Source organism: Papaver somniferum, unplaced genomic scaffold, assembly GCF_003573695.1.
Source record: "Papaver somniferum cultivar HN1 unplaced genomic scaffold, ASM357369v1 unplaced-scaffold_79, whole genome shotgun sequence".
NCBI classification, from domain to species: Eukaryota; Viridiplantae; Streptophyta; class Magnoliopsida; order Ranunculales; family Papaveraceae; genus Papaver; species Papaver somniferum.
In genome coordinates, this window is record NW_020650859.1 from 933,470 (window position 1) to 951,915 (window position 18,446).

The following is an 18,446-nucleotide window of genomic DNA, read 5'->3' on the forward strand; positions in this document are numbered from 1 at the left end:
TGAAAGAGCAGACTCCCTTGCTAGATCTAGTAGTTTTAGGGTTCTTCCTTCTTCTTTCTCTTTTTTCTTTTGGGATATGTGTTTCTTCTGTGAAAAAGAATGACTGGAAACGGATATTGAGGATTCCGCGAAATGCTAATTAAGATTGTACTCTTCAGTGCTGCTTAACTGAACTTTTGTCTGCAAAAGCATCCCGTCCTCTTGCTTTAGTACTTTTCTGTCTGCATCCATATCTGAACTGTACAACGTGAGGTGGTTTTCTATGGCAGGATGAGGCAAGGCGATGCCTTCAGGTAGGACTATGTTAGCCACACAGCTAAAATACTCATCTAATTTGCCTTCACAGCATTGTAAAATAGGCAATAGCCTCCTTTCTCCCCTTCTGTTATTTAAAAGCTCTCAAGAAAGTTGCAAGCTGTAATACTTGCCACTTTACCAGGTGATGCACAGTATTGGTGTCTGTAAATGGTCTCCTATACTAGTACTAAATACTGATTGATATTTTCTACAGAAAGTTTTCGCAAATCGAATCGAAACACAGTAAAAAGATAAAGAGTGTAAGCAGTGCAAACAACAAAATAAGTACTACCAAAACAGTAGAGCCTTGCTACTGGCAAAAATCACTGAATCGCAATGCAGACCCATTCAGAAGAAGAAATAATCATTTGCTCAGGCAAACTTGACAATCTAATGTAATACGCATCCAACAGTGACAATATTTCTCCATTTGGATTCTTTATTTCAAGAATCAATACAATCGAATAAAGCATTACAACAAACACACTGACATCTGTAGCAATATAAATCAATTATCCTTTTTTGTATAGATTACTCAGCACTCACTGCTGCAAGCCTGCAACTGGAGCTTGAAAGACATCCCAGTAAAAATCTCATACATATGAAAGCAATTTAAAGTAAATTGTGATATATACTGAGAGAGACAGAACGCCAAAGACATGCTGCCAGAATAGGAGCGCTGAAGCTTCACGAACTGCATAACCTCTCAGACTGGCAATTGCCCCTAACAAGATGGCAGTAGGTGTAGTGTATTGCAACAAAAGAACAAATCTGTACATCTGATCACCGTCGACCAAAATGTTCATTTTATCAGCCAAAGCAATTATCCCAATCCCCAACACAGGAAGCACTACGAGCCTTGCTACGCTAACACCAACAATAGTTTTAATCCCAAGTTTAGAATCATTTGGACCTTCAGAAAGCATTCCACCGAGAATAAGCATCACCGAAGGAACCATAGCTCCTGCCAAGATTTCTAAACTATCTGTGATGAAAGCAAGTGGAGCATCGTCCCCAAACACAGACGCCTTGAGAGCTGGCACCAACCCAATAATAATAGCAAGAAAAGAAGCTATTGTTGGGGGTTGAAGGATGTGACGCACTGGGGTTTGTTCAGCAACAATTCGAATCCTGCGAACCATCTTCGGCTCTGCCAAACACCTGACAGACTTGGGACTGCTGGCGCCACTCGCCACCGGTGCATCAACATCACTGTCAGACAAACTTTGATGGGAGATATTTGAAAGGCTGTTAAAGACCGTAGCAATGAAAGGTCTCTTGGAGTTTTCAGTTTCCTTGTCCTCCATACCAGGCCACTCAGCTTCAACAAGAAGAGGCCTACTCATATCATGAACCGGAGTTATTTCCTCATCTCGTATCCCCTCATCAACAATATCATAGTACTCTATGGGAGGTTCCATCATATGATAAACCAAAGTATAAACCAAAATCACAGCAACCCATTGAGATACCGACACATAAGCAATACCATTGGTATGACAATCAGGACCAAACGGATTATCCTTACTATGACAAACAGACCCAATGATTGCAATTGGAAGATTCCCGGTGTTCCCAAACGCAGTCATCACAACAGTAAACCTAAAAAACTCAGGCGGTGGTTTACATATGATTGCAACCAAATAACCCAATGCACAACCAACCAGTGTACTGATCAGAACATTCACTGGTACAAACCACCAACTACGAAGGCCTTCAAGAGTTATGGACTTACCAAGCTGTGTAAATATCAGGCAAGGCAGAAACAATGCAAAAACAAGCTTGCTGAGAAGTTTGAATGTTGCTCTTGGAACCATTTTGACAGATGGGTGTGCAAGAATTAAGCCAATCATGGTAAGGGAGATGAGTTTCAGCAATGGCACTACCGTTGACAGCAGGTTTACACCTTGAGACATGTTGAAATTCATTGCCACAAACCCCGACGACATCGTTTGATTTATCTTAAAAAATTCTGCAATAAATTTAACAACACCACTGTTATGATGGATTATAGGTACTAAAATTTGGGCACAACCATAAGAAACTAAGTGAAATTGATAAGTTGGACGAATTCAAAGACGATTTTCAACTCAAATTTATAGATTCTGTGTAGAATTGAGTTAATAAAAGCAGCAATCAGAATCTCAGAAAGCAAAAGATACAGTGAAAATCTAACAGAATTGAAATTAAAAGCAGAGAAATTCGGCGGAAATTGTAGAATTGATCTAATAATTAAGAGTTTAGCGATTGGTGATGAAAACTTACCCCAGTGAACGTCGAATCTGCTAATTCGATTCAAGAAGAAGAAACCCTTTTCATAGATTGTTGTGATTCCTTCGATTCTGGGGTTTGAAGATCTCTAGGGTTTTTGATTTTGGCGAATTTGGGAATTGGGAGTGAATGATAGAGGGAGTAGAAATAGCAAGAGAATGAATGATTGATGATGGTGGAGCCGTGGGGCCAGACAATTAAGAGTTGTGATGTATTTCTAACCGTACACCGCGTGATAGATAATCATAATCCTATTGTTTTGTTTAATGCCTAATGTACCCTTAATTGAATTAACATTAGCTACCATATTTAACCAACCTACTTTTAATTAGCAAGGGATCATGATTAATCAAATTGTTAAGCTTTGGAAAATCAAAACTTTTTAATCAACTCGCAATAGTAATTTAAGTTGATTCAAAATGGAAAAAGATCCGAAAAAAAATCTGGTTGTTTTGACAATTATGTCTAAAATATTTTGTCGACCCAGCCGTTAGATGTTTGAACGATCGGGAAAAGTTGTGCTTCTAAGCCTTGAACCATAGTTACGGTTGTCTATATAAGAACTGCTGGTTGTAAAAATCATGTTGCGGCTGCTAACCAAATGTGAAGGACAAAAACGGCTGATTTTAACATCCTATTCTTGAATATGGTTATGATGAATCCTATTATTGGGATGCATCCGGCTAGGATAATGTACCATTAATTGAATTTGTGTTAATTAAGATATTTAATCAACCTAATTTGAAGTAGCAATGGATTAGGATTAATCAATTATTAATTTTTTGAAAATCAAAACTTTAATTTCCTTAATTTTCTTCTTGATTTAGAAAAGGAAAAATAGGATTTTTGACCAGGTTTTTCGAATAAACTTTGAAGCAGATGACGAATTCATAAAAATAATCAGGAAACCTTTAAACCAAGCAGCAATAGTAGTTTAAATTGATTCAGATCCGTCAAAAATTGGAAAAATTATTTGGATTTTTTAGCATTGAGATATTTTGTTGATTCCAACCGTAAGACGTTTAAACGGCCGGAAAAAGACGGCATTCTAAACCTTGAACCGTAGTTACGGTTGTCTATATAACAACTCCTAGTTGTAAAACCATGTCATAGTTGCTAACCGTCCGTGGAGGACAAAAACAACTTAGAAGACCAACCATTTATGAGATTATTACACTCAACTGATCCATTTATTGCGGATTGCTAACTTGAACCAGTATGATTGAGTTTCTAACGACTAGTTTTTCTAAAAAGTTAGTCCTCAGGCCATTATACTCTATGAAAGAATACCCTTTTGTCGTCTCTTCCTCACCTATTTCCTAGTTTTAATTTATTAAATTCATTTTTATCTATTTGTTATCCGAAAATAGAAGAAAAATCACCATGGCGACTCCTTACCCGTATTCTAAAAATTCCACTATATTGAAAAAGCGGGGGTCTAACAACCACACCCAATATTTTGTTCGGTAATTTGAATAGACAAACTCCAATATACTTTCAAGAGAATCAACTAGACAATTACACTCAATCTAGTAAAAAAAAGTATATCAAAGAGTGATATCTCTATCTCTCAATTCAATCCGCAATCAAACAAATAGGAATTTGCGAGGAAATTTTTGAGGTGAGGAATTTTTTTTTGTCTCCAAATAATTGTTTTAGGTGAGGAAATTTTTTTTCATTGTTTATGCATGACATTTCTTTTGATAACTGACACAAGTTTAAAAATTACATGAAAATCTTCTCAATTTTGTTGTCATATGCATGAAAACATCTTTATTGTTTTCAATGTTAAGATTTTTTTCATTATTTATCACGTTTGAAAGACTATAAAGAAATTGTGTTCAACGCATTAAAGAGGAGAAGAAAAATAAAAAACCTCTGATGATGTTTTTAGAGAAAAAGAAAAACCTAAAAGAGCTTCTTTTTGTTTTTGTTTTGAAAGAGAAACAACTCAACTTTAATTCCTCATGTTTTTAGTAGAAAAAGAGGAGTAGAACATGAACTTAACTCTTCTATTATTTTCTAAAAGAGAGAAAGAGAAAAAAAAAATAATAAATCTATTTTTTTTTTGTTTTATGAAAAACCTAAGTTTACTTCATGTTTTGAGAGAGAAACAACTCAAAAATTAATTCCTTTAATTTTGATAGAAAAAAAGAGTAGGAGTGAAAAAGAGAAAACAAGTGTTCATCTTTCATTTTTCTCCATGAATTTTTTGTATGTGTGTGAAACAAGATGGTTTCAATGAGTTGTTTTTCACTGCCAATTTCTTAGGGCGTTCTCTTGTATGCTACAAGAAGGAACTCTAACGATAATTTTATCCTGGAGGCAACTCGTCAATGAAGCTATATCATCTCTCTGTTTAGAGGAGTAGCAGACGATAATGTCTTTAGGACATCGTATCATATACACATTTCTATTAATTTTTGCTCTGGATGCTACTCGACATGATGCATACACCAAGTTGCTGCAAATAAAGATAAGTATCACTTATGCTTATTCAATTTATTTTCATTATTGTTTTTACTAACCCAACAATTTTATGGTCATGTATATTTATGTAAGTAGAAAATAAGGGCATTTCTGAACTTTTTATGAATCTTTTCTTGCAGGATTACCGTCAGATGAGAGCATTTGCAACTCAAAAGTGGTAATTTTTGAGTATTTCTGAACTCTATATCAATATGTTCAGTAGAATCCTGTTAAATTCTGCGTACATCCAACTCAAAACCAATTGGTAATGAGTGGAGCGACCCTTCCATATTATATTTAAGTTTATTATGCGGAAACTTCTGATCTTCACTCCCTCCCTCACGTGTAAGGTCAGTCATTCAGCCTAACACGTGGACCTACGCACGTGTGGGTCATGGATGTGCAGGTGACATTCGGTCACGATCCACCCCACGTACAGGTCATACGAGTGACCAGTCATTCGATCACGGGTGCTCATGTGACCAGTCATTCGGTCACGGTGACCACTAATTCGGCCTACACCCCACGTACGAGCCTACTCTGATACCATGTTAAAGTCTGCGGGCATCCAACTCAAAACCAATTGGCAATGAGTGGAGCGGTCCTCCATATTCTATTTAAGTTCAATATGCGGAAACTAGTGATGTGGAACTATTGTCCTCTCACAAATCCCCAACAGGAAGCTGCACTCCGGGCAAAAGTTAAAGAGGCATTGACAGCAGCAGTGAATCCGGCGGTAAGTTCAGTAGACCTGGTTCTTATGTTAAAAGCTTATGCCTAAACTTTAAAAGCATATATTCTGATAGGTAGAAGCAATATGATTATAGCTTAAGTTTTGTTTCATACAGATGGAGGAGAATGACGCCATTGTGGAGATAATGGCACAGGTGACATTTTCTTGTTTTTCTTCCCGTCAAAAATTTCTTGTTTTCCAAAAGAATGATGGACAAAGCTACTGCCAACGAAGAGAGAAACAAAAATGGATCACGCCACGCTCTTGTAACATTTATGTGGTTGTGAGCCGGCTGTAAATTGATCAGCCATCGTAGTTAATTACTGTTGGATATAAAGGACCTTTGCTGGTATGTAGAGGTAGGAACACCTAGAGAGGCTGTGGCTTAAGATGGAATTCTTTTACGATGATATATATACACGGATCCCATTTATTCTCTTGTATGTAATTTCTTCTTGTTGCTAATGGTTTAGGATTTGAACCACGCGTTTGGGGGCCTCTAGGCATATATTCCTGTTAGGGTATGAGGGCTTAATTGAGCATGGTGAAAGGAATGACTGACAGCATCTATAGCCATATCTTGTCAACAAATTCGTCTGTCTGACACAATAGAAACTGTTTTACAAGACAGGACACATCAATTCAACTTAGCCATGTTTGTTTGGTTTTTGCGAAAGCAAACTCATAGCTGTGCATCAACTCATTGCAGTGGTCTTTCGAAGTGGGAAACACCTCCCAACTTGATGTTCCTGAAAATGCTACTCTGTCTAAGGGTGATCCTTCTGGTGTTAAAATTCCACCAGTAAGTAGTTTTCTTTTTCTTCTTTGCCAGAAAAGGTTTATATTGTATTGAAAGAGAAAAGAAAGAAAAAACAAACGCACTAGACTAGTGCAATAAATAGAAAGGCAAACGGCACGCAGACCTAACCCCAACCGATCTAAACTTAACTCTAACAAAGGACATCCCTGTCATAAATATCACTAACATATTCGTTACCACCATTCGAATCTTCACTGTCATTACTGACACATTACTTGGGTGATTTTCAGTTCCCTTTGCTAGCACATTTTCTGATATTATCGCAGTTGGAACTCATTTTAGGTTCTTCTTCAAGCATGGAGAATGAATTCATATTACAAATATAAAATTGATTAGACACAGCCTCCTTTCTTGTGGTGATGCTGCGCGTCGCCCAAGTCTTGTCAGCTACAATCCTTTCAACTTAATTCGTGATAAGTTCTCGGGAATCAATTGGAAGAGTGATGGCCGTGGTACTCATCCCGTTGAAGCTTCTGTTGATGGTACTGGTGCTGGTAGTGGTGATGCTGCGGGTTACATAAGGATTTTGGTTGACAATCCTTCAAACTTCCATGGTGATAGCTTTTCGGGAATCATTGGGAACAGTGATGGCATTTTTCATAAGGTGATTGAAGGGATTTTCCTCTTACCTATGGGCATGATTGCTGAGGTTGGACCCGGCATGATCCAAGTTGCTGGCAGTACAGAGAAAGAGAGTCTTAAGCTCTTCCTTTTGTGTATTGACATATCTGCCAGTGTATGCTTTTTGAGTTGCTGCGTCGGCTTACTGGGGTTAGTGATGCGCTTGCTTGATTGTGATTGCATCCCTCGCCCCTTTCTAAACAAGGCCCAGAAAATTAGTTACATTGCTGCAAGCGGATCCATGATGAAATGAAATTAAAAAAAGAAAAATGATAGAAATAGGTCTCTTTTTTAGAGCAACTAAAAGTCTGGGAAGAACGAAAACTAATAAAGGAAAAACCAAAAACAGAGGTCCTACCGGGAGTCGAACCCAGGTCGCAGGATTCAAAGTCCTGAGTGCTAACCACTACACCATAGAACCCATTTGATGAACAAAATCCACCAAGAACTATCTAGACTATAGTTTTTCATTTAAGTCCAACAAGCTGCTGCCCTCGTCAAACTAAAGCATCTCTCTCCCTGAATCCTCTCCTAGTTTTCTTCATCTTATTTAACTAATCAATGATACAATCTCTCTCAATTATCAAGTTGTTGTTAATCACTTATTGTATGTGTGTATTTGAAGCATTGGTTGATCCAACTGATTAAGCGAGTGGAGAGTGAAGACAATACATAGGTAGTAGAATCCAAGTACAAAATGACAATCTCACTTCCAATTTTATATCATTACTTCTCTGATTGATTTTTGTACACACATTTGAGGTGTAAAGTTTTCATAAATAATCATACAATTTTTGTCCAATGTTTTGGAATTTCCTATGGACCCATTTAGACATCACCTTGGATCAATGAAAACAGCAAGAAATTTTCAAAAACTATAAAAAAATATTTTTGTAAAAAGTGGTTTTAAGCGACTACTTCTTGTTTGATTCTCTCTTAATCTTTGATTAATTCAGCTTCTTAATACAATATTTCTTCTTGTATGATTTGTTAATTCGGCCGCGTTATGGTAATGACGACGATGAAGATGAAAATATGGTGCATGTACAGTGTATTAGTACTGTCGATACTTGGACTAAATTAAGTTTTTTTATGTACACGACATTACGTGATGCTTTGTAATTTACATGCATTATTTTCATTTGTCAAGATAATCAAAACTAAGTTTGAGACGACATCGGATGTCGACCGATAACACGTTCGTTCATCTGAAGAGTAAGTTGACTACAAAAAATCGATAGTTAGTCACGAAAGTAGGCGTCAATTTTGATTAGCTTAATCAGCATATAAACAAACAATAATTTCATCAATTTGCGCAGAGATCTTGATTTCAGAGATAAGGAGAAGTACTGTCCGCATAGAAAATTCCATGATTTCTGCTGTGTCGGGAGACTATACAGCCTAGAGTATGAGAATGAGCGTCTGTTCCAGATTCTTGTGGTCCTGTAGAATTAAAATATAAACCGGCCAGTGAAATCTATGTTGTTCACCACTATCCGTGTTAAATCAGCACTCGATAATTTAACCACCAACAGCAGGGACAGTTGAGGCGTTATATAATTGATTTTAACTAGGGCTGCACTTTATTTTTATACTGGTAAATTAGGAGATAGAAGAATAACCTTCCGAAGATCATACCAAAGTTGAAAATATTACCATGACTTTGTAATCACCGTACAGAGGCATCTACCTTGAGAGTGACAGCGGTTTTTAATTAGCCGACCGGGAATAGATTAAGGAAACCTAACTAGCAACCTCAAGGCATTCATCCAAAACCAGTTCAAGGTCATTTATATATATATATATATACTCTATCTGATCATATGTTCTCTCTCAAACCATTGGACCTTAGTTACATCTTTCTGTTATACAAGAAGAATTCTCAGGAAGACGATTTACCATCCAGGCTAGCTGCGGAGTAATGGAAACAGGGAGTGGTACAATTATGGAGGATGCAGCCAAATATTGGATGTGGATGAACAGCAAACCCGTCGGTGATGTTAGGTCAAGCTCAAACAACGTTATTGTCGGTGAAGCTAATAATTGGGAAGAACGAGCGTTTGCGGTGGATTCAGCTGGACCTCTAGGGGGATTTGTATGGCCGCCAAGATCTTATACATGTAGTTTCTGTGCAAGAGAATTCAGGTCAGCTCAAGCCTTAGGTGGGCATATGAACGTACACAGGAGGGATAGAGCTAGGCTTAAAGAATCTGATCATCCTCCAATTTATCATTATAGTCCCAACAATAACAATATCCATCGAGCTGTGGATTACAATTCTGACGGTAGTATTGTATCACTGTTACCTCTATCATCAACGCAAGAGATTAGAGATGTCAACGGTGCGGCCGGGAAGACCATATTACTGGTTTCTCCTTCCTTTGCTTGGTCTCCCACAGTTGTTCATGAAAACAATTATGAACAGATTAAGGAAGTAGCAGGATCGACACTTTTTTCACAAAATCTCTCACAAACAGCAGATCCGGTTTTGGTTAGGGTCCCTAGTAGTAGTGGTAGTTGTAGTAGTAGTGCTGTTATCTGTCAATCAGCCGTAAAGCTTGATAGAGACAAAAGTTCATCAAAGGCAAATGACATAGACATACTCGAAGATGAATTAGCCAAGGAGGATTCAACGGCAGCTGCTGGTTCAGGTGTAAGCTTATCGTGTAATATAGACTCAAACCGGCGCCCTACATGCTCTATTAACATTCATCGTCATGTATCTTCGACTAGTAACAAGCGACGCCGAAGAGATATACAACCGCCCTCATCTCTCTCCCAGCTTATGCCAGCAGGTGGTACTGCTGGTTCAACATCCTCAGCTTTTGACAAGACGAATGGGTTACTCCACAGTTATAACTCATCTATGGATGAGTTAGATCTTGAGCTCCGGTTATAGGCGGCAACGGATTCTTTGCGCACCATGGACCTCAAATAGACGTATGTACCTATTTAATCCATGTTTATCAAATTTTTTTACTTAGCTTGTCTAGTTAATAGTTATAAATAAGGTTTAATCCCAAGTCTCTTTAGGCTTCAACTGCTAGTTACTTAGATAAGCATACATTACATTTGGATATTTGTACAAGTCTTTTACAGATAATCGGCAACAAAATTACACAATTGATATTGAGAACTAATATACTAGTTAATTAAATCATTGAAATTAATGTTTATTAATGTTTTCGTGGAAACAAAATTTTATATCAAGTCCTGCTTCACTCTATTATATGTTCAACAAAATCATCTTCGTTCATTCAGCACTTGCCATGAGGCAATTATATACAACGCCGATCTTATAAGTAGTTACTCTTTCTGTTTCTCGAAAAAGTGATAATATCTGTTTTCCGAAAACAGATAGTTTAATTTATTTTCCTAGCAACAGAAACCTGTGTTTCATAACAAAGATAGAATTCAAGATCGTCATGCATGGTATCATCCGGCAGCAGTAGGGTTCTACCAAGAAAAAGAAAACAAACACCAAAAACCAAATAAATGGATATCCCAAGATGATATAGATACATGTAAGTCAGTTACACCACAACATTGATTCCCTTTTCTTTGTTTTTCCAACTGACAGTGTATAATACAACTGTGTTTATTTTATATGCACATTTTCTTTTTTCATAAAACTCCATTCAGTTGTGTTCTGATTTTCAACTTTTCTCTTGTTTGTATCCTTTTCTTTCTTGTAAAACCATCCATTAATATACTCCCCACCAACTCTCTGTGGAAGTCACGTTATAATCATTTACTAATTTCTCTATATAAATCCTGAAATTAAGAGAGAATATTATTGCGTCATTGATTGCCTCACAGAGCGCGAGGTGCTACCGGATTTGATCTGTCAGGGAAACGAAGAACCCTATGTAGTATATACCAACTAATTTACTTATTCTCCATTGCTCTCTACTCAATATCTTATGTTTATTTTTAACTTGTTTGCAAAATCATCCTACACAAAGAAATGCTTTTTTTCTTTGGGATCCAAAGGTAATTGCATTGGATCTCTAAATATCTATAGTTGGTTATCTTCTATAATGTGGGGAGTATGCACAGAGTGCATGGATCATATAGAGGGCGCCTTGTAGTTGTTTCTTGATGTAAGAAGAGTTTCATAATTTTCCTAAATGACAAGATTTATTACAAGAGCATCAAGTACTCCTTGATCAGATGCTGCAGGGGAACTCATTGGCATTTTTCGAGCTATCTATTATATTATGGTTCATATATGGTTCACCATTTCCTAAATCTGGTATTTAAATTGTAGAGAGGTGAAAAGGAAGAGTTGAATAGAATTTTCGGTTTTACTTGGACCTTAATACTCCACCGAAACTAGAGAAATGCCATGTTCTTAATTAGCTTCAGAAAAAAAAAATGTGTGACACAAAGCAGTGACGGAAAGATGTTGGCTGCCCTAAATGCCAATTCCCTCCTCCAGCCTAATTTCGTAATATTAATCCATTGTATGTGCGTAACAGTATTTAGTACGGAAAATGGGTCATTTGTCCAAATATTTTTAAATCACGGTTCAAATGGATGAGTAAAAAATAGTTTGGGTGAAATGGCCAAAAAAAAATAGTAAGGATGAAACTGGATTCATCCTAGTTTGAATTTAAAAAATAGCAAGGATAAACCGGATACATCCTCTGTAAATTAAAAATAAGAAAAAATATTTGAAAATGGGCACGATGAAACTGGTTACATCTTGCCTATTTTTACATTTTTTTTCATCTAAACAGTATCAAAATCTAACTGTCCATTTCACCCAAAAATTGTTGATTTTGATCTTTTTAACCAATTTTGTGTATTTAGTATTAGGTATCTTAAAGATGTGCAAAATGTCAAAATTAACAAGCGTTTTGTCAACGACATACTGTTTCACTTTCATTTTATCCAAAAGATATATGTACATTTGTATGATAGCCAAACCAAGACTGCTGTTTCACAGATTTTGTGAACAGAGATATTGATTCTTGAGACCTACCCACTTACCGGAAATATATGAAGCATCGCAATTGATAAAAAGATGAGGCTGAGCATGAGATTTACATTTTGGTTCTACACCAATGTTGTCATCCATCGTTCTTTGCCGGCATACAAAATATTTTTGGGGATTTTAATAAAGTGTCACACTTTCGATTTCATGTTCAATAAAGTGCCATCATTTTTTTCAATATTTATAAAGTGCCACACTGTTGACCTTTTCCATCTAGTTTTTTTTTTGAGAAAACAATTCATGGCCGTTAGTATATATGTGGCAATAAATCAAACATAGTAAAAGACATTTAAGCCCCCAGATTGTCTAAATAAGAATGATTCAAATCGAATTAACAGTGTGAGTCATTGCCTGTCTGATTTGGCTGGTTGGATCAATTATCGGGCTCACCAGATTCAGCCATCGTCGGTACCAAGTTGACTTACCGGAACAGGAATCTGGCCGAGTTTCCGCTGTTTTTTGGGCTTTTCTCAGGCAAATTTCTGGCCATTTTCCCCTGCAAATTTCTTAACATTCATCAATACTTTTACTTATGCTTCGCTCTTTTCAGTTCTCCAATATCCACTAAACACATATTGTCCCTGCAATGATTCAGTCTAATACAAACACATTCAGTTTCTGTTTTGAGCTTTAAATTCTTCTCCGCAACCCATAATTCAAAGTCAAACCCATTCGCAGACGAAGCATCTCACAGCACCATTCCTCGGAATCACAACCTCAACTCAAAACCCCTTCTCTATCATAGACTCGTTGATTCCATGGCAGTGGAATCAATTTTTTTTCTCTTCACTTGACTCGATCCAATAACTCCTACCAAACTTAACAACAACCTTTCAAACTTCATCACCATCTTGATTCTCAGAAACCCTGAAACAAATCTCAAATCCCCTTTTCCCTTATTCGAGATCAAATTCTCAATCCTAATATTCAAATCATGCAAACCCATCCTCTAATTTCTTATTAGCCATCCCTAATTGAGTTTCTAATAAACTTAAAAAACCCTAATTTCACTGATTACTAAAATTCCCCATCATCTCTTCAATTTCGTCCTTAAACAGCTTCACAGCGTCAATCAACCGATGAATTAATCTTACCCATTTCTTGCAAAACCCAAAATCAGAATGAAAATCTCCAAAATCTAAAAATTCAAGGAACCCCCAAATCATGTTCTTCCCTAAATTTACGAAGCCTAATAATCTCAATTTCAGTCTCCTTCTCACTTGATAATTTCGTTCATCTAGTCATGGAAAAAATACAGCCCTCACCTGTACAAATCGAGCAACCCCATTCCTTGTTCATCTAATTCAGAATTATCTTCAATTAATCTCCCTCTCTGATTTCCTTTTGATTCTTCAGCAGGAGATCTGTCTCAGACACATTAATGTGCGCAGCCATTCTTCTCTGAATTTCAGATAATGGTAAGAAGAGATACTCTTAGGGTTTTTTAGTGCTCTCAGTCTTGGGAAGAATAAAAAGATGACCTTCGGGGAAGAAGAAGGAAATATGAATGGATCGGATTTCCTTTCACGTTTTGTTCGGTTGAAGTCTTTAAGGATAGAGAAAGATAATTAGGGAAAAGCAATATCCTTCCTTGACTTTCTCAATGACTATGGACCAATTTTGTGAGCCCTGACGGAATACATAACAATTGTGGCACTTAATAAATTTTGGAAAAAACCATGGCACTTTCTTAAATCAGAAAATCAAAGTGTGGCATTTTATTAAAATTCCCAATATCTTTTTGTTGTGGCTCTTGGGTCTGGATTTGTATTTTTTTCAAAAATATTCGCATCAATATGTAACTTTACTTCCATATATTAGCCGAATAAAAACATCACGGTTCTCCGTAAAAATAAGTTTGCACTCATCATTTACGGCTATCAGCTAATAGACAAAGAGGAATCTTCTTATGTACTGCAAGTCCAAAAGCTTCACTCATATCAAATTCCTCTATCTTCATCCCTGAAGGCAATTTCCAGTCAAAACAATGCAGTAAATTTGCAAGGACTAGTTCAATTAGCACAGCCGAAAAACTGATTCCGGGGCAGCGTCTTCTTCCACCACCAAATGGTATCAACTCAAAGTCTTGACCTTTATAGTCAATATTACTGTCTAAGAATCTTTCGGGAAGAAATTCGTTTGGGTTTTCCCAATATTTTGGGTCGGTCGAAATTGCTTTTGCATTGATGAGAACGCTTGTTTTGATTGGAATGTCGTATCCGTTGATTCTGCAGTTCTCGCTGGTTTCTCTTGGAACTAATAACGGTGAAGGAGGATGCAGTCTGAATGCTTCCTTAATCACTAACTTTATGTAACTTAGTTTACGAAGGTCACTTTCTTCCACCATCTCTTTGAATCCAATTTCCGATCTAACCTCCTCTTGCGCTATCTTCATGATTGTTGGGTTCCTGATTAGCTCTGTCATAGTCCAAACTAATATGACAGCAGAAGTATCAGTTCCAGCAATAAACATGTCCTGTAAAATCCATTAGGTAGGAGAACAAGTTAAAAATGATCAAAGTGCAAAGGACATATATACTACCTCCGCTTCTGGAAAAGAGATAGTATAATTCACTTTTTAATCTCAGCCTAAGAATTAGCCAAATAAAAAAAGTGATAATTACTCTTTTCCAGAAATCGTAAAGAGTTTATGAAAAATCAGGAATTGAAGAAGTGTTAATCTAAACAAACCATGAGAATAGCTTTAATATTATCTCTACTGAGTGAAATACTGTGACTAGGATCTTTCTGAACTCGGAGTAGAACATCGACAAAGTCCTCATCCCCGCCAGTCTTGGATGATTTACTACCGTTAATATGTTCATCGATTATTTTATCATAGAATTCATCCATATGCCGGAAGTTCTTCTCTAATCTCGCGTCTAATCCATCGAATCTGTAAATCCAACTCATCCAGGGAAACAAGTCTGCAGCATTGAATCCAGCAAGCAAATTCAGTGTTTCTTGAAAAATCATGTAAATTTTATTCTTGCCATCCTCGTCTTGTTCATCATCTACATACTTTATACCAAAAGCAACTCGGCAAACTACGTTGTTTATAAGACAAAGCAGGATCTCACTCAGATTAATAGGAACCGAAGAAGAAGAAGAAGTGCGCATGAGATTAAAGGCCAAGGCAACCTCTTCTTCTCTCACAGCTCGGCATGATAGAACCTTCTTGGCACTTAAAAGTTCTGAAACTGCCATCTTTTTGACTTCCCTGAAATAGTCACCATAAGGAGAAAAAGTAATATCGGAACAACCATAAGAGAGCTTTCTGGGAGCATAAAACATGGGTCGGTTTGAACACACAAGATCATGTTTTGTGAGGATCTCTTTGGCCATATCGGCTGAAGAGACAACCAAAGTTGGAATTGAGCCGAGTTTAAGAAACATCAATGGCCCATATTTATTTGAAAGCATTTGAAGTGATACATGTGGTAATTCATTACCAAGCTGAAGCAAGTTTCCGATTAAAGGAAACCTTCTTGGACCTGGTGGTAATCTTCGCATCCCATTTCTTTCTTTTCTGTTTTTCCTCCACCACAGCACTAGCAAACTTGCAGCAAAAACAAGTAGAAGAATCATGAAATGATAGCAGTAGTTGTCATAGTAACGAGATCTCATTACAACAGGCTTCGCAAGTAAAATTCCTTCAATACGTTAGCAAATTCTACCTTGAGCAGCTAACTATTCCATTCAAAAAAGAAAAAAAAAATCCACATCAATGTGGTCCATACGTTATCATTTAAACTTATCTGGATCATACTCAAATATAGTCCGTAAACTTATTTTCAGCATATGTGGTCGATTGGGTAATTTGTTTTGTCCCAACCATGTTCTACGGAGTATTATACGAAAGGAGCATGAGTGAACACATTTAGTGTTTCGAGTATGGTAGGTAGCTTATGCATGTGGCATAAATTAAATCTCACCAAAGGTGAGCTTTATGGGCGGCAAGTCGTGAGTCTTTGCCTACGGTGACTTAAAATGCTTAATGCGAGAGGTACTGTGGTTGGTAATTTGAATTGCAAAGTTTTGAAAAAAGGAAGAAGAAAGAGTCGAGTATTTGATTTACCATTGTCGTATCTCTTAACAGATTTTGGGTGTTTATATATAACTAGATTTTTGTGCCCTCAAATTTGGTTCACCAATTCAATCTACAACTACAAACTACAAATACAAACTCGCTCAGTCCCCATTTGATTTGGTAAAGCTCGGCTTCGCCTCGCCCCCATTCCGATTTGATTTTGGTAAAGCTCGGCTTCGCCTCGCCCCAATCCCGATTCGAACCGGGTAACGGGCGAACCCGGAAATCATCCACCATATTGGTAAAGCTCGCCTTCGCCTCGCCCCATTTCGATTTGATTTGGTAAAGCTTGGCTTTTCCTCGCCTTAGTCCCGATTTAATTTGGTAAAGCTCGGCTTCGCCTCGCCCCAGTCCCGATTTGAATCGGGTACCGGACGGACCCTGAAATCATCCACCATATTTTTTTCTTTTTTAATCATGCTTTGGTTTGGTGTGATGTGACTTTGCCTTGATGTCGTCACAATGCATGAATGATTTAGTGTGGTTCGGCTTTGCCTCGTCCGTCGCTTAAAATTTTTGATTTGGTGTGGCATGGCTTTGCATCGCACCCGTTCTGATGCATTTTTAATTCATTCACAATATCTTTCCCATGAGATGTTGCAAATGCTATATGAGATGCATGTTATATTTCGATCGACCGAGCACGTAATACATGCTAATAGTAGTGTTGATATGGAAATGTTGGTTTCTTCGATTTCCTCCCATGAATATGTGAAAAAATATGATAGCGTAACTTTTTTTTTCTTTCTTTGTTTATTTCTCACAATTCGTTTACACTCTTATTTTTGAAATCGAAGAAGTGCCCTTTTCGTTCATGAAAGAAAAGGATATATTTTGCACAACCAAAATAATGAAGGGCATCTCATATTGTTTATTCTTTCCATTCATGAATGAAAAAGGTACATGAAATACCTTTTTTTTTCTTCCTTTGTTTATTTCTTACACTTCGTTTACACTCAACTTATTTTTATAATCGAAGTACCCTTTTCATTCATGAATGAAAATGGTATATTCTGCACATCCAAAATAATGAAGGGAATCTCATACAGTTTATTCTTTCCATTCATGAATGAAAATGATATATGAAATACCCTTTTTTTCCTTCCTTTGTTTATTTCTTACACTTCATTTACACTCAACTTATTTTTAAAACCGAAGAAGTACCCTTTTCCCTTTTCGTTCATGAATGAAAAGGGTATATTCTGCGGGTCGAGATCGTCTGTGCCACTGCTTGTGTGTGCCCTATGTGCCACACCAATAGAATGACGCCACATCATTCCTCTCATTAACCATGACTAACTAACTAGATTTTCTATATACTGGTAATCTCTTTTTTAGTCCATAATTGATTATCTTTCCTAAATGACTGATGTTATATATAGAAAATCTAGTTAGTTAGTTAGTCATGGTTAATGAGAGGAATGATGTGGCGTCATTCTATTGGTGTGGCACATAGGGCACACACAAGCAGTGGCACAGACGATCTGGACCCATATTTTGCATGAAGGGCATCTCATATAGTTTATTCTTTCCATTCATGAATGAAAAGAGTATTTCATGTACTGTATATATAGAAAGTTGATTTACTCAGTTAATTTACAAAGTTGAAAAGGGTATTTCATGTACTTCAATTTACGGTATTTCAATCCCATTTTCATTTTAGGGGTACAGATCTTAACCAAACTACAAATACATATTATGGTAAAAATTAATGTAAACAGAACTTAAAAAATTTGATACCGCTCTATTTACTTGGGATGTAAACGAAGGAAATACAAATACGTATTTCAACCAACTCCATTTGTTGGTTCACGCTACTCATTTTAGGGGTAGAGAACTTAAAAAAAGAATATTATGGTAAAAATTGATCAAACCCTAGAATTAGGGGTAAGTTAATCCAATCCCTACGTTCGGACAATTCGGATCCCTACCAACAACTATAAGATTACTTGTTGGTTTCCTTAACCGCAGGGATTAACTTCACATTCTATCTGTTCACTGTTTTTAGCGCCGTGTCTTTTAATATTCTCTTTTTATTATACACATATATGATCATGTCTCTCTAGATTTTATACATGAACACCCGTGTGTGAGTCAATTACATTCCACAAAATTGTAAATCATCTCGTACCGTTAAAAAAGGTAT

At 36.8% G+C, this 18,446-nt stretch overlaps 3 protein-coding genes and 1 non-coding gene across 4 annotated transcripts; 1 reads left to right on the forward strand and 3 right to left on the reverse strand.

Moving 5' to 3' along the window:
* Window positions 1-624: 624 nt before the first annotated feature.
* Window positions 625-2,723, reverse strand: LOC113344680 (protein PIN-LIKES 2-like). The gene is made up of 2 exons (XM_026588605.1): window positions 2,563-2,723; window positions 625-2,269 (listed from the first exon to the last, which is right to left on the reverse strand). Exon 2 carries the CDS (start codon window positions 2,244-2,246, stop codon window positions 891-893), a length of 1,356 nt encoding a protein of 451 aa, XP_026444390.1. The 5' UTR covers window positions 2,247-2,269; window positions 2,563-2,723; the 3' UTR covers window positions 625-890.
* A 4,837-nt stretch (window positions 2,724-7,560) lies between these two features.
* On the reverse strand, window positions 7,561-7,632 carry TRNAQ-UUG. Its single transcript has one exon. It is a non-coding gene; the product is annotated as a tRNA-Gln (tRNA).
* Window positions 7,633-9,054: 1,422 nt separating this feature from the next.
* On the forward strand, window positions 9,055-10,381 carry LOC113344549 (zinc finger protein 10-like). The gene has a single exon (XM_026588502.1). It carries the CDS (start codon window positions 9,133-9,135, stop codon window positions 10,108-10,110), a length of 978 nt encoding a protein of 325 aa, XP_026444287.1. The 5' UTR covers window positions 9,055-9,132; the 3' UTR covers window positions 10,111-10,381.
* A 3,624-nt stretch (window positions 10,382-14,005) lies between these two features.
* Window positions 14,006-15,881, reverse strand: LOC113344540 (cytochrome P450 71A9-like). Its single transcript, XM_026588491.1, has 2 exons — window positions 14,902-15,881; window positions 14,006-14,686 (listed from the first exon to the last, which is right to left on the reverse strand). The coding sequence occupies exons 1-2, from the start codon at window positions 15,835-15,837 to the stop codon at window positions 14,078-14,080; spliced, it is 1,545 nt and encodes a 514-aa protein (XP_026444276.1). The 5' UTR covers window positions 15,838-15,881; the 3' UTR covers window positions 14,006-14,077.
* Between the last annotated feature and the right edge of the window lie 2,565 nt (window positions 15,882-18,446).

Excerpts from the sequence above, each read along its gene's own strand:
- LOC113344680 (XM_026588605.1), bottom strand. The coding sequence starts at position 2,246 with ATGTCGTCGGGGTTTGTGGCAATGAATTTCAACATGTCTCAAGGTGTA.
- LOC113344549 (XM_026588502.1), top strand. The coding sequence starts at position 9,133 with ATGGAAACAGGGAGTGGTACAATTATGGAGGATGCAGCCAAATATTGG.
- LOC113344540 (XM_026588491.1), bottom strand. The coding sequence starts at position 15,837 with ATGAGATCTCGTTACTATGACAACTACTGCTATCATTTCATGATTCTT. Across the intron at positions 14,687-14,901 it reads ATATTAAAGCTATTCTCATG|GACATGTTTATTGCTGGAAC; the intron begins GTTTGTTTAGAT and ends TGGATTTTACAG.